Source organism: Cuculus canorus, chromosome 22, assembly GCF_017976375.1.
Source record: "Cuculus canorus isolate bCucCan1 chromosome 22, bCucCan1.pri, whole genome shotgun sequence".
In the NCBI taxonomy this organism is placed as follows: Eukaryota; Metazoa; Chordata; class Aves; order Cuculiformes; family Cuculidae; genus Cuculus; species Cuculus canorus.
The window spans coordinates 5,138,351-5,151,686 of NC_071422.1; the positions used below are offsets into that span (position 1 = coordinate 5,138,351).

The 13,336-nt window shown below is 62.2% G+C and overlaps 2 protein-coding genes across 4 annotated transcripts; one reads left to right on the plus strand and one right to left on the minus strand.

Moving 5' to 3' along the window:
- Positions 1–260: 260 nt before the first annotated feature.
- Positions 261–6,305, minus strand: CD164L2 (CD164 molecule like 2). 3 transcript variants are annotated; one of them, XM_054086712.1, is made up of 6 exons: positions 6,091–6,305; positions 3,985–4,089; positions 3,314–3,391; positions 3,052–3,120; positions 2,243–2,408; positions 261–432 (listed from the first exon to the last, which is right to left on the minus strand). In XM_054086712.1, exons 1-6 carry the CDS (start codon positions 6,173–6,175, stop codon positions 426–428), a joined length of 510 nt encoding a protein of 169 aa, XP_053942687.1. In that variant the 5' UTR covers positions 6,176–6,305; the 3' UTR covers positions 261–425. The 3 variants fall into 3 exon arrangements, with proteins under 3 accessions (XP_053942687.1, XP_053942686.1, XP_053942685.1); XM_054086711.1 differs by lacking the exon at positions 261–432 and adding an exon at positions 935–1,538 and having other exon boundaries at positions 3,052–3,117; XM_054086710.1 differs by lacking the exon at positions 261–432 and adding an exon at positions 941–1,538.
- Positions 6,306–8,648: 2,343 nt separating this feature from the next.
- On the plus strand, positions 8,649–12,285 carry GPR3 (G protein-coupled receptor 3). The gene is made up of 2 exons (XM_054086709.1): positions 8,649–8,776; positions 10,681–12,285. The coding sequence occupies exon 2, from the start codon at positions 10,697–10,699 to the stop codon at positions 11,681–11,683; it is 987 nt and encodes a 328-aa protein (XP_053942684.1). The 5' UTR covers positions 8,649–8,776; positions 10,681–10,696; the 3' UTR covers positions 11,684–12,285.
- Positions 12,286–13,336: the final 1,051 nt, after the last annotated feature.

The window sequence follows — 13,336 nt, forward strand, 5'->3', positions numbered from 1 at the left end:
GCAGGGAGGGCAGCCCAGGACAGAGCCACCTTTGCATAGTTATGGTGTGGGCAGGGGCCCTGCAGCTAGAAGGGAGGGGTCTGGCACCAGGTAGGGATGCTGGAACTGGCCAGGGATGCCGGCACCGGGTAGGGATGCCGGCACCGGATAGGGATGCCAGCACTGGGCAGGGGTGCTGGCCCCAGGCAGGGATGCCGGCACCGGAGAGGGATGCTGGTACCGGGTAGGGATTCTGGCACCGAGCAGGGATGCTGGTACCAGGCAGGGATGCCAGCACCAGGCAGGGATGCCAGCATTGGGTAGGGATGCCGGCACCGGGTAGGGATGCTGGTACCGGGCAGGGATGCCAGCAGCACTGGCCTCTTCTCTGCCTTCCCTGGGGAGGATGAGGGCAGCCTCTCCCCAACTTGGGGCGTGCGGTGGCTTCAGATCCTGGTGCAGCGGACAGAGAAGAGCAAGTAGCAGAAAGGGCCTGGGCAGCCTTGCCCTGGGGGCGGGGGGTTCAGCCCCCCCACAGTCCCCAGGGAGTGGGAATCAGAGGGGGGTGCCCCTGTGCCCACCCTATAGCACCCATACGGGTCTTAATGCCATGGGGAAGGGTTGGACCCACACTCAGGAATTGGCAGGAGCTACTGCAAGGGAAAGATGGGGGGCACAAGATTTGTGTAGCCCCCCCCCTTCCTTCCAGCTACGTGAACCCCCTCCCTGGACACAAGACAGACACCACCTCGCAGAGTTTAATTGGGGCAACCTGAGCAACAAGTCTCACCCCACGGCACACAGCAAACACCCCCCCTTCCCCAAAACAACACACAGAAAGCAGCGGAGGCAGCTGGGACCCCCCCACCCCCCCCCAACACCCCCACAGCAACACAGAGGCACAGCAAAAGCACACAGCAGGGCCCAATTCTGCTCCTCCGGTGGGCACGGAGGGGCTGGGGGGACTGGGGTGGGATGGGGCTGGGGGGGTCGGAGCAGGGGGCTGGGTGCTCCAGCCACAACCCTGAAAGGAAAAGCACCTGAGAGCCCACCAGGGCAAGAGGGGACCCCAAGCTCCCCCCGGGGAAGCCCCAAGGCTGTGGGGAGGCAATGGGGCTGGGGTGCAGTGGGAAACTGGGGGTGCCCAGGGTGGGAAGGGGGGGCTGCTGGGTGCTCTCTAACTGGGGGCAAACTGGGCTCTGCAGCTCCCAACCTCCCGAAGGTGCTCAGGGGTGGGGGCTGCACCCCGCTGCACAGCTGGAGGGGGGTATCCACCCTGGCAGAAGGAGCACCGATATGCCAAGGGTCTGTGCATTGGCTGCATCCCACCAGGGCCTCTGTGCATGGAAGGGGGGTGAGCAGGGACACCCCCTTCCCTTCCACCGCTAATAATTCCCAGGAAAACAGCAAACCAGCTGGGAACCCCCCCTTCATGCAAACCAGGAGAGAGGGACCATGCCACCCCCCTCCGGGGAGGTGCAAAGGAAGGGTCAAGCTCTGGGGGTGCAGAGGGGCAGCCCCCCCTTCCCATCGCCGCCGGCACCTACTGGTTGTCCTCTCTGGCAGCGTGCAAGGAAAGAGAGACGGGGCACAGCCCCCCGTGTTAGACCTGGTGAGTCATGGAATCGTGGAATCATTGAGGTTGGAAAAGACCTCAAAGCTCATCCAGTCAAACCATCAGCCCAGCCCCATCGTGGCTACTAAACCATGTCCCCAAGTGCCAAGTCTACACGCTAACTGAACCCCTCCATGGATGGAGGCTCCCCCACTGCCCTGGGCAGCCTCTGCCAGGGCTTCACCACTCTGTCAATAAAGATGTTTTTCCTCCTATCCAACCTAAACCTGCCCTGGACCAACTTGAGCCCACTTCCTTTCATCCTAGCAGCCCCACGGCACGATGCGAGGAAGAAGAAGAGCAACAGAGACAGGTTGGATTTGGGGGCCCCCTGCTCCCCATGGGGCTTGGAGCCAGGATCCATCCAGACAGCAACAGACAGAGGAGGTGGCAGGACAGCCGGACACCGGCGAGGGGACAGACAGGGAAGGACAAGCCTCTCCATCTCCCAAATCCTTCCCCTGCTGCGTGAGGACAGACCGGTACAAACAACAACAGGACAGAACACTCAGCTGCGAGACAGGACACATCCAGACAGACCACGGAGCCCCACGCACCAGGGCTGACCCCCATTTTTGGGTTCATGGGTGGCTTTGACCCAGGCACGAGTCAAATATGGGACCCCCTCCTCCACCCCGGGAGCCTTACAGCGTTTGGTAGGTGCTGTCCTTCGACTTGATGAACTTGATGATGAAGAAGACCACGGCTTGGATGCTCAGCACCAGCACGATGCCGCCGATGAAGCTCGCCGTGTCGAAACCGGGCGGGTGAAATTCAGGGCTGCCCGTCAGTGGGACGCTGGTGGTGGTGGTCTCTAACGGCAGGAGAAAACAAGGTTTATGGGTGCTGTTGGCATCCCTGGATACCAATGTTCTCACCAAGGAGAGGGCATCTGGGGTCCATGAAGACCCCGGTGGCTGCACGGGGAGGAACTGCTGTTTCCCAGCATGGGGTTGGGATGTCCCCCACCAACACATGGATGCAGGGATGGGCTTGGCCCATGCTGGAGCACCCAGCACCGTGCAGGAGAGGAGCCAGCAGCAAAAAGATCCCAGCAGGATCAATAATTCAGAGGGCTCTGGGCTCTGGTTACCCGCCGTAATTAGCCCAGCGCTCTCCAGTTCCCTCTTCCTGGAAGAGGCTCCTTGTCTGCTCCCAGCTCCTGCTCCAACCTGGCCAGAGATGGTACTTCCCGGCAAGGACGGCAGCAGGGCTGGTTTTGAGGAGGGCTATGGGGTGTTATGACCCTCCTCACCCCCATCATGTCATCGCTGCAGCCCATGGTGGCACTTAGAGTAACAGGGTTGAAGCTCCATGGATCCAAAGCTCAGGGTGGCTCTGTTCAGCCCTCCCCAGGGATGCAGAACATGGAGAGAAGCAGCTCATCCCATCCCACTGGCCCCTGGGGCTCCTGGACCCCCCAACCCCATCCCACCACCCCCTGTCCTCCAGCTCACTTGGGGAATGCGTCGCTGGCTCCTTGCTATGGGACCGCGGAGGCTCTTCGGTGGGGGACTTGAGGGCTGCTGGAGGCAGGGACAGAGGGAAAGGAGGAAAAAGGGGTGTCAAGGGATGTCGTTGTGCGCTCTCACCCCATATCCCTGTCCCAGGGGTGGGATTTCATCCCTATGGCCCCAGTGCCCGCAGCAGCATCCCAAAGGCTGCTGGGTCCGGGGGGCTCTGGGGTACCCGTTCTTGCGGGGGGGGGAACGGGGTTACCTCGACACAGGGCGCTGGTGTTGTAGAGCACACAGGTCTCCCGCGCTGCCACTCCTCTCTGCACGCAGCTTCCCATCTCTGCGGGAAGAGGGAGCAGAGTTTTCCCAAGGGACCCCCAGCAAACCAGCCCATGGGGGCACGCGGTGCAGCCGACAGTGTTGGGGCCCTGGGAACCCCAGGGTTTGGGATGGCAAGGACCTGTTCCCAGGGTGGGCATCCATCCCAGGGGCTGCGATCTGGGGCTCCCATCTTCACCCTCACAGGGAAGAGTCCCAAACAAGGGCTTTAGAAACAGCCGTCTGTCTCCCACCTCCATCGCATGGTGCTCCTCCATCCGCACAGGGAGGTGGAGGGTTCCCAGCGTTATCCCAAGACCAGCATGGCTGGGAGCAACACACCCCAAAATCCTCCGTGCCGGCCAGTTGGGCTGGCATGGATCCCCTGCCTCCCCCTGGGATGGGTTGGGTGAGATGGACCTTGGCCATGGAAAGCAGCTGGGACCCACCCAAGGGTGCTGAGCACCATCCTGGCAGGGCCAGAGACAAGAGGGGCTGGATGGTGGCAAGAATAACTACTGGCCGTGAGCACCAGGGGTTGTGGGAGCCCTTCACTCTCCCCACACACCTCTGAGCCCCCCTAAGGGTTTGGTTCTGCCCTGCCGACCCCCTCACCTGGCTCCTCGGGGGTCCCGCAGCCCACCCAGACGCAGCCGGTGGCGTTGTGCGAGGCGATGCCGGTCGTGCATGTCTCGCAGGACCTCAGCTCACTGCACCCTCCTGCCAAAGCGGTGGGAAAGGGGTGAGGTTGGGGTGAGCATCCAACCCCTCTGCCATCCACGGTCAGGGCTGCACCCTCTGCTCCATAGAATCATAGAATGGTTTGGGTTGGAAGGGACTTTACAGATCATCCAGTTCCTCCATGGAGGAGGAGGATTTCTCACGGTGCAGCGGGAGGGGATGAAGGCACCTTTTGCAGCACCAAACCCACTAACAGACCCATCCCAAGAGGCTGTGAGTGTGTTTGTAGCATCACCAGCTCCCCAGAGAGGGGACACCCTGCACCCCACAGCTTGCGGCACCCAGGACACGCAGGGCTCGACCACCCACAGCCACGGTGGGCAAGCCCACCCGAGCCCTGGGTCTCTCGGTCGAAGTTTAAAGGTGATGAAGCAGCAGCACCAGCTCCCAGCAGCCCGGTCGGGGTTATTTAAGCAGCATCGCTCCTCTGTCCCCCCAGTCCATCCCACAGGACCCCCCTTCCCCAGCTCCCCATCGCCCCAGCAATGCTGGTGAGTCACTCGGGCGTTCTTGCAATGAGCTCTTCCCCCGCACGCACACGCTCATCATTAATTTACACGATGACTGTCAACGAGGGAGGCTGCAATGGGGAATCGCGGCCGGGGCTCTGCCTGCACCTCGCTGCGTCCCACGCCCGCGTTTGCACCACCGTGGGAACGAGCTGGGAGCCATTCCCCACCCTGGGCCAGTTTCCAGGCTCTCAGGGGACAAACAGCCCCCCTCCAGGGCTCACAGCAAGGAGGTGGGGGCTGCATCCCTCTGAGCTGGTTCCCCAGGGTCACCGTCACGCAGGCATCGACCCAACCTTGTGCTTGGCTTTATTGCGCTGGCTGCACCCTATTCCACAGCCTGAGGGCTCCCCAACGCACCACCTCCCTTTGGGGTGGGCAGTTGCAGCCCCCCCGCTTCTTCCCCCCAAGTTTTAGGGTCCTCCTGACCGCTCAAGCCGATAGAAGAGGCTCTTTCCCTTCTCTCAGTGTCACCTCCCAGCAAAAGCCAAGGGGGCAACTGGTGGCGTTAAGGCACAAAGTGGGATGCTGTGGACCCATTGCCATGGCTACGGCGTGGTGGGCACGCTGCTGGCCCTCCCCCTCCAGCATTTCCAGCCCTACCGGGAACCAATGGGAAAGTAGGACTGTGTTCGCAAGGGTTTCAGGCAGGTTTGTAATTTAAGTTATTTTTATCACAGCAGGCACAGGAACAGACGTTTGAGCCCAACGTTGTCATCTCCCGCTCCTGCCGTCAGGTGTGGGGTGGGAGAGGGAAATAAAGGGGGGGCAGCGGGGCTGGCTAAGGGCAACCCCTTCCCCATGGGAGTTCTGGATCCCAGTGGGACAAGGGAGGGTGGAAAAGTCTCCTGGTAGCAGCGGGGGGGATGGGAGAAGGGGAGCAGAAGGAAGCCTGGGGTTTGCATAATTGATGCCTGGAGTTGCAGACACTCCAGGCAGGAGGATGACTGCTCCCCTCCCGCTTCCCCCACCACGGAAACTGCCACGAGCCACGAGGTCCCCCCAAGATCTTTGGAGAGGAGGACGGATCCTGCACCCTATTTGTCCCACAGCAGAGCAAGGCAGCACTCCTTGTTCTTGGGGAGGGGCTGGGAGCAGGAGCAGAGCCCCCTCTCCCCCTAAACTGGGGTCAACCCAGGGAAAGGGAGGATCCCATCCTGGTGGGGTGCTGGGAGCAGGAACAGAGCCCCCTTTCCCCCTAAACTGGGGTCAACCCAGGGAAAGGGAGGATCCCACCCTGGCGGGGTGTTGGGAGAAAGAGCAGAGCCCCCTCTGCCCCTAAATCGGGGTTAACCGAGGGAATAGGGGGGTCCCATCCCGGGTGATGGGGTCCCATGGGGGGCTGGGGGCAACGGGACCCCTCCAAAAGAAAAACCACCCCTAAGAGTTCATCTGCCCCAAAACTCAAAGTCCCCTTGCCCCCCCCCCCCCCCCCCCCGGTTTCGGGGTGCCCCCCTCTCCCCGCCCGTACCTGCGCGGGTGGGTGCGGAGCCGTGCGCGCAAGGGAGCGCGCAGAGAAACGCGCAGATCAGCGCGCAGCGCAGCGCCGGGGCCATGGCCCGGCCCGGGGATGTTGGGCTTTAGCCAGGCTCGGCTCAGCCCGGCTCGTCCCGTCCTGGTCCTTGCGGGAGCTGCCGAGCTCCCGGGAGAGCGGAGCGGAGCCGCGGGAACGGGAGGCGGCCCGGGGGGAGGAGGGGGGGGGAGAAAGGGGCGGCCCCGCCTTGTCCCGCCCCGCCCCTGGGGGGCCAGGACTGGGGGGGGGGTGGCTACGAGGGAGGGGGAGCCCCCCCAGACACCCCACATCTCGATCATCCTGCTGCTGAGCCCGTGGGAAAGAGGGGATGTGGGGATGAGCTGGTATCAGGGGTGTGGAGCCCTGGGTGCTGCTGCACCCCGGAACTCTGGGCACTGCACCCCAACACCCTGAACACACTGCGTCCCAGAACCCTGAACACGTTGCGTCCCAGAACCCTGAACATGCTGCACCCCAGAACCCTGAACACGTTGTACCCCAGAACCCTGAACATGCTGCACCCCAGAACCCTGAACATGTTGCAACCCAGCACCCTGGGCGTTGCACCCCAGAACCCTGAACACGCTGCACCCCAGCGCCCTGGGCACTACACATTCTGAACACCCCGCACACATCGCACTCACTACATAACCTGTACTCAACTGCACACCCTGACCACACTACACTGCACTCACTGCGCACCCTGAGCACCGTGAGCACCCTGAGCGCACTGCACACCCTGAGCACTCTGCACACTCTACACTGCATTCATTACACACCCTGTGCACCCTGCACACACCGCACTGCACACCCTGAGCACTCTGCACACACTGCACTGCACTCACTGCACACCCTGAGCACTCTGCACACGCTGCACTGCACTCATTACACACCCTGAGCACCCTGCACCACACACACTAAGCTGCATACAGTGCATGCCCTGCACACACTGCATATGCTGCACAGCGTGTGCACTGCACTCCCTGCATTCACTGCACCCACTGCCTTCGAACCACCCCCACGCTGCACACCCTGAACACATTGCACACTCTGAACACCCTGCATATCCTGAACACGTTGCACACCCTGAGCGCACTGCACACCCTGCACACCATGCACTGCACACCCTGAACACCCTGAACACCCTGCACTGCACACCCTGCACACCCTGAACACCCTGCACACCCTGAACACCCTGCACTGCACACCCTGCACACCCTGAACACCCTGAACACCCTGCACTGCACACCCTGCACACCCTGCACTGCACACCCCGCACTCGCTGCCCGTGCTTTGCACGCTCGCCCCGCACAGCCGCTGATCCCCCAGCCCCGTGCCCGGGGCACCGCGACCACCCCGTGGCTGCGGCGTAGTTGCGGTGTTCAGCACCAAGAACAGCTCCCGCCGGGCCGAGCCGAACCCGAGCAGAGCCGAACCCGAGCCGAACTCGAGCCGAGGGGAGACGAAGGCGAGACGACGGCAGCCGAACGCGAGCCGAGCAGAGCCGAACTCGAGCCGAGGGGAGCTGAACTGGAGCCGAGCGGAGTCGAACTGGAGCCGAGGGGAGCCGAACCCGAGCCGACGGGTGCCGAGCCCGAGCCGAGCGGAGCCGAGCCCCTGGCCGGGCTCCGGGCCGGGGGTGTTGCAGCCGCGCCCCCGGGGCACCGGGGGTCCCGCAGCCCTCCCCGGACACCCCGAGACCCTCCAGGCTTAGGCGGCGGGACCAGTGCTGGTCAAAGTCGCCCCCCGGCTGGGTCAGGTTGCCTGGGAAGGTCTGAAATGACTGTGCTTTGAGGAACCGGCGCGGGATGGGGGGGTCCCAGCAGGGTCCTGGGGGGAGGGGGCACCCTCCCTCTCCCCCCTCGCTTCCATTCGGGCCAGGCTTCCCGGTTCCCTCGGCGATGAGCATCCACCCCCACCCCCAAATCCCTGCAATGGGGGGGAGCAAGCCAGGATTCCAGGCTGTAAGGGGGAGCACCCGCCCCCCACCCCCAAATCCCTGCAATGGGGGGGGCCAAGCCAAGATTCCAGGCTGTGAGGGGGAGCACCCACCCCCAAATCCCTGCAATGGGGCGGCCAAGCCAAGATTCCAGGCTGTAAGGGGGAGCACCCACCCTCCACCCCCAAATCCCTGCAATGGGGGGGGAGAGGGGGTGTTGAGCACCCCAGGCTGTGCAGGGGAGCAATCAGCGTGGCCCCCCATCTCCCCTGGGGATGCCCCCCCCCCAATCCCTTCAAGCCCCCCCTCCTCTGCATCACAGCCTCGCAAAGGTTAGCAAGGACGTGTCGGGGGGACCCTGGGGGGGTGGGGGGGATGCCGGGGGGCAGCGTGGGATGTGCTTGGGCGGGGGGGGGGTGTGGGGGGGATCTGAGCGTGTGTGTGTTTGTCGGGGGGGGCTGTTTTTTATGAATGGAGCGCTCCATCCCCCGTGTGATCGCGGTGCCGAGAGCCGATTGGCTCCGTCGAGCGATGGACGTCACCGCGGGGTGAGGGGACTGGGGGGGGGGGGACACACACGACACACAGTGAGTCACACACCCCCCCCCACACCCCCTCAAAAACACCCCCACCCCCGGCAGAGGCTCGGGCACTATAACTCGGAGGAGCCCATGGCAGGGGGACCCCCGCCCAGCGGCCAGGCAGGTGAGTTGGGGGGGACAGGGACATCGGGGGGGGACAGGGACATCTGGGGGGGACAGGACATGGGGGGGACAGGGATGTCTGGGGGGGACAGGGACACGGGGGGGACAGGGACATCTGGGAGGGGACAGGGACATGGGGGGACAGGGACATCTGGGGGGACAGGGACATGGGAGGGGGGACAGGGACATCTGAGGGGGACAGGGACATGGGAGGGGGGACAGGGACGTCTGGGGGGACAGGGACATCTGGGGGGACAGGGATATGGGAGGGGGGACAGGGACATCTGGGGGGGACAGGGACATGGGGGACAGGGACATCTGGGGGGACAGGACATGGGAGGGGGGACAGGGTCATCTGGGGGGGACAGGGACATCTGAGGGGGACAGGCATATGGGGGGACAGGGACATCTGGGGGGACAGGGACATGGGGGGACAGGGACATCTGGGGGGGATAGGGACATGGGAGGGGGGACAGGGACATCTGGGGGGGACAGGGACATGGGAGGGGGGACAGAGACATCTGGGGGGACGCAGGGACATCTTGGGGGGGGTATGTACACCGGGGATAGGGGGACAGGGACATCCTGGAGGGGAGAGCACGTACACTGAGGAAGGGGACGTGGGCACTGGGGAAGGGGGGGACAGGGACACGGTGGGGGGGACACAGACACTGGGGAGGGGGACATGGGCATCAAGGGGGGGCACATACACTGGGGAAGGGGACATGGGCACTAGGGAAGAGGGGACAGGGACATGGGGGGGGGACATATATAACAGGGAAGGGGGACATGGACATGGGGGGGGGACACATATAACAGGGAGGGGGACATGGACATCCGGGGGGGACACACATACACCAGGGATAGAGGGACATGGACATCTTGGGGGGGGGGGGCAAATACACCAGGGACAGGGGGACAGGGACACCTGGGGGGGCATATACACCAGGGACAGGGGACAGGGACATCTGGGGGGGGCATATACACGGAAGAAGGGGATATAGGCACCTGGAGGGGGGGCACATACAATAGTGAAGGGGACATGGGCATCTGGGGTGGGGGGCACAGGGACATGGGGAAGGGGATGCGGGCACTGGGAAGGGGGGACAGGGACATAGGGGGGACACGTGGACAGTGGGGAGGGGGACATGGGACACCTGGAGGGGGGGACACTGGGACACACACATGGATGCCAAGGGGGGGGCATGGACATCAGGAGGGACACAGGGACACCAGGAAAGGGGACATGGGCACCTTGGGGGGGGTGGCACACATACAATGGGGGGTATGGACAATGGGGGGGGGACACAGGCATTGATAGGGGGAGACAGGGGGAGGGGGGCAGGGAGGGGAAGGGGGACACCTGGGGTGGGGGGGATATGGACACTGGGGACAGGGACATGGACACCTAAGGGACACAGATACCAGGGATGGGGACATGGATATGGGGGGGATGGGGACATGGACACTGGGGTGGGGGCATGGATACCTGGGGGGGGGGACGACGTGGACACCTGGAGGGGACACGGGCACTGTGGGGGGTACAGACACCGGGGGGGGGGAACACAGACACTGGAGGGGAGAGGGGGGCACCAGGAGAGGGGGTGAACCCACAGTGCTATGGGAAGGGGGCGAGGGGCAGCACAGACCCCCAAAGTCGGGGGGGGGTCCCCCCGAGTTGTGGGGTACACGGAGGGGCTGGGGGGGGTTTCTCTGCCCTCTATGGGAGCTGGGGGGCCCCTTCACCTGCTGCTTGGGGTCAAAAATCTCCTTGGATTAATAGCCCCCCCCCTCAACACGCGCTGCTCTGAGACACAACGTTGGGGGGTGTCAGGGCTGGGGGACGGCTCGTGGGGTCCCTGCTGCGGGTGCTGAGGGGGCTGTGCTTGCTCTTGGCCCTGGTAGGTCAGCCTCCACCACCATGATGGAAGAGGAGCCCCCCAACTCCGGTGAAGGCCAGCAGGGCTGGTTCTCGGCCAGGAATGGCAGCGACAGCTCCTTGGACCTGGAATCTATGGTGGAACCCCTCGCCTTGAACCCATGGGATGTCATCCTTTGCGTCTCCGGGACCATTATCTCCTGCGAGAATGCCATCGTGGTGGTGGTCATTTTCTACAGCCCGGCTTTCCGGGCTCCTATGTTCCTCCTCATCGGCAGCTTGGCCACGGCTGATCTCTTGGCCGGTTTGGGGTTGATCCTCCACTTTGCCTTTGTCTACTTCATCCCGTCGGAGGCAGTCAGCCTGCTCACGGTGGGGCTCCTGGTCACCTCCTTCACCGCCAGCGTCAGCAGCTTGCTGACCATCACCATCGATCGCTACCTGTCCCTCTACAACGCCCTGACCTACTACTCGGAGAGGACGGTCACCAGGACTTACATCATGTTGATCCTCACCTGGGGAGCTTCCATCTGCTACGGGCTCCTGCCCGTCATGGGCTGGAACTGCTTGAAGGAGCCCTCTGCTTGCAGCGTCGTCAAGCCCTTGATGAAGAACCACCTCATCATCCTCTCGGTCTCTTTCTTCATGGTCTTTGCGGTGATGCTCCAGCTCTACGTGCAGATCTGTAAGCTCATCTGCCGGCACGCCCACCAGATCGCCATCCAGAGACATTTTCTGGCCAGTTCCCACTATGTCACCACTCGGAAAGGCATCTCCACCTTGGCCATCATCCTGGGCACCTTCGCTTCGTGCTGGCTGCCCTTTGCCATCTACTGCCTCCTCGGGGATGAGAGCTCCCCGGCTCTCTACACCTACCTCACCCTCCTCCCGGCCACCTATAACTCCATGCTCAACCCCATCATTTACGCCTTTAGGAACCAGGAGATCCAGAAGGTGCTGTGGGCCGTGTGCTGCGGGTGCTTCTCCTCCACCATGCCTTTCCGCTCCCGCTCGCCCAGCGACGTCTAACACGGCCCCCCCATCCCCACACCGGTCACTTACCGCTGTTGGGGGGGGGGGGGTTGTCTCCCCCCCAGCTTTTCCTTCCCAAAGACCCCTGGCAGGAGCTCTCAGCATCGCGCCGCTCTTCCCATCCCCATCCTTTTGCGCACAACCCCTTCTCTTCCTCTATTTTTCCACTTTTTGACTTTACGGGAGAGAAAAACATACTTTTTAGCCACGCTATAATCTATATTGATGCGCGAGAGAGAGAGGGGGGAGATCCTCATATTTTCGTTAAAACTCTTGATGATGCTTTATTTTTTTAAAGGGGGGGTCGAATCCGGGCACGGTCGCTCCCCTAATGCTTTTTTTCTTTTTATTTGTTATTTACCTCCGAGAGTTAAAATATATTTTATACGTTTGGGGAAGGGGGAAGGGGAGAGATTCATTTGCTGGAAGAGGAGGAGGAGGGATTCAAACCCATCCCTTTTCTCCCATCCATCCATCTGTTTATTTATTATTGTTTAATTATTTAAGATGATTTCACCGCTGCTCTCCCAGGGTTGGGGCTTGCTGCCCTCTAGTGCTCGCTTCCTTTGGGCAGAGGGTGCTGCAGCAGGCTCTGCACCCCCAAAATCTTGATTTGGGGTCCCTTGGGTGCTGCCCACCCCCTTAGAGCACCCAGGATTGCCTCCCCCACCCCTTTTCCACCAAAGCCTTTCATCGCACAAAGGACCAGATTTGCACATTTTGGGGAAGGGGATGGATGTGAAGGGAACCCCTCCGTTGGGGTTTTTTTGGGGGGGCTGCTGCTTGTTTACAACCATAAAGGGGGAATAAAAGTAATTTGTGATACAAGGTGCGAGTGTTTGATGCTGGGATGGGGGTGGGATGGCATCTCCTGGGTGGGGTGGGGGAGGTTGAGGTTCTCGTGCCATCGTCCTGAGTCCGGGCAGGGTCTTCTCCCCACTCTTATTCCCTGTGCCTGGTTAAGAAATTCCAAGCGACAGCGCAGCCCCCACTCATCACATCCTGTTAGCGGGAGGCAGCCCTGGGGGAGCCGCGACGAGGACCTTGGCCATCCTCATCCTCATCCTCAGAATGGTCCAGCGCCCAGCAGGCAGAGGAGCTGCAGCCACGCTCGTGTGGTTACTGCTGCCTCCACCGCTGCAAGAGCTGGAGGGGTTCAAGGCCAGGTTGGATGGGGACTTGGGCAGCCTGATCCAGTGGGATATCCCTGCCCATGGCAGAGGGGGGTTGGAACTAGAGGATCATTAAGGTCTCTCCAATCCAAACTATTGTATGATTCTATGATTCTAAGACCTTGGTGCTGCCATCTCCACCATCTCAAGACCCTGGTGCTGCCACCTTCATCACTTCAAGACCTTGGTGCTGCCATCTCCATCATCTCAAGACCCTGGTGCTGCCATCTCCACCATCTCAAGACCCTGGTGCTGCCACCTTCATCATCTCAAGACCTTGGTGCTGCCACTGCCACCATGGCAAAAACCTGGTGCTGCCAAACTCCACCATCTCAAGACCCTGGTGCTGCCATCTCCACCATCTCAAGACCGTGGTGCTGCCATCTCCATCATCTCAAGACCTTGGTGCTGCCATCTCCACCATCTCAAGACCCTGGTGCTGCCACCTTCATCACTTCAAGACCTTGGTGCTGCCATC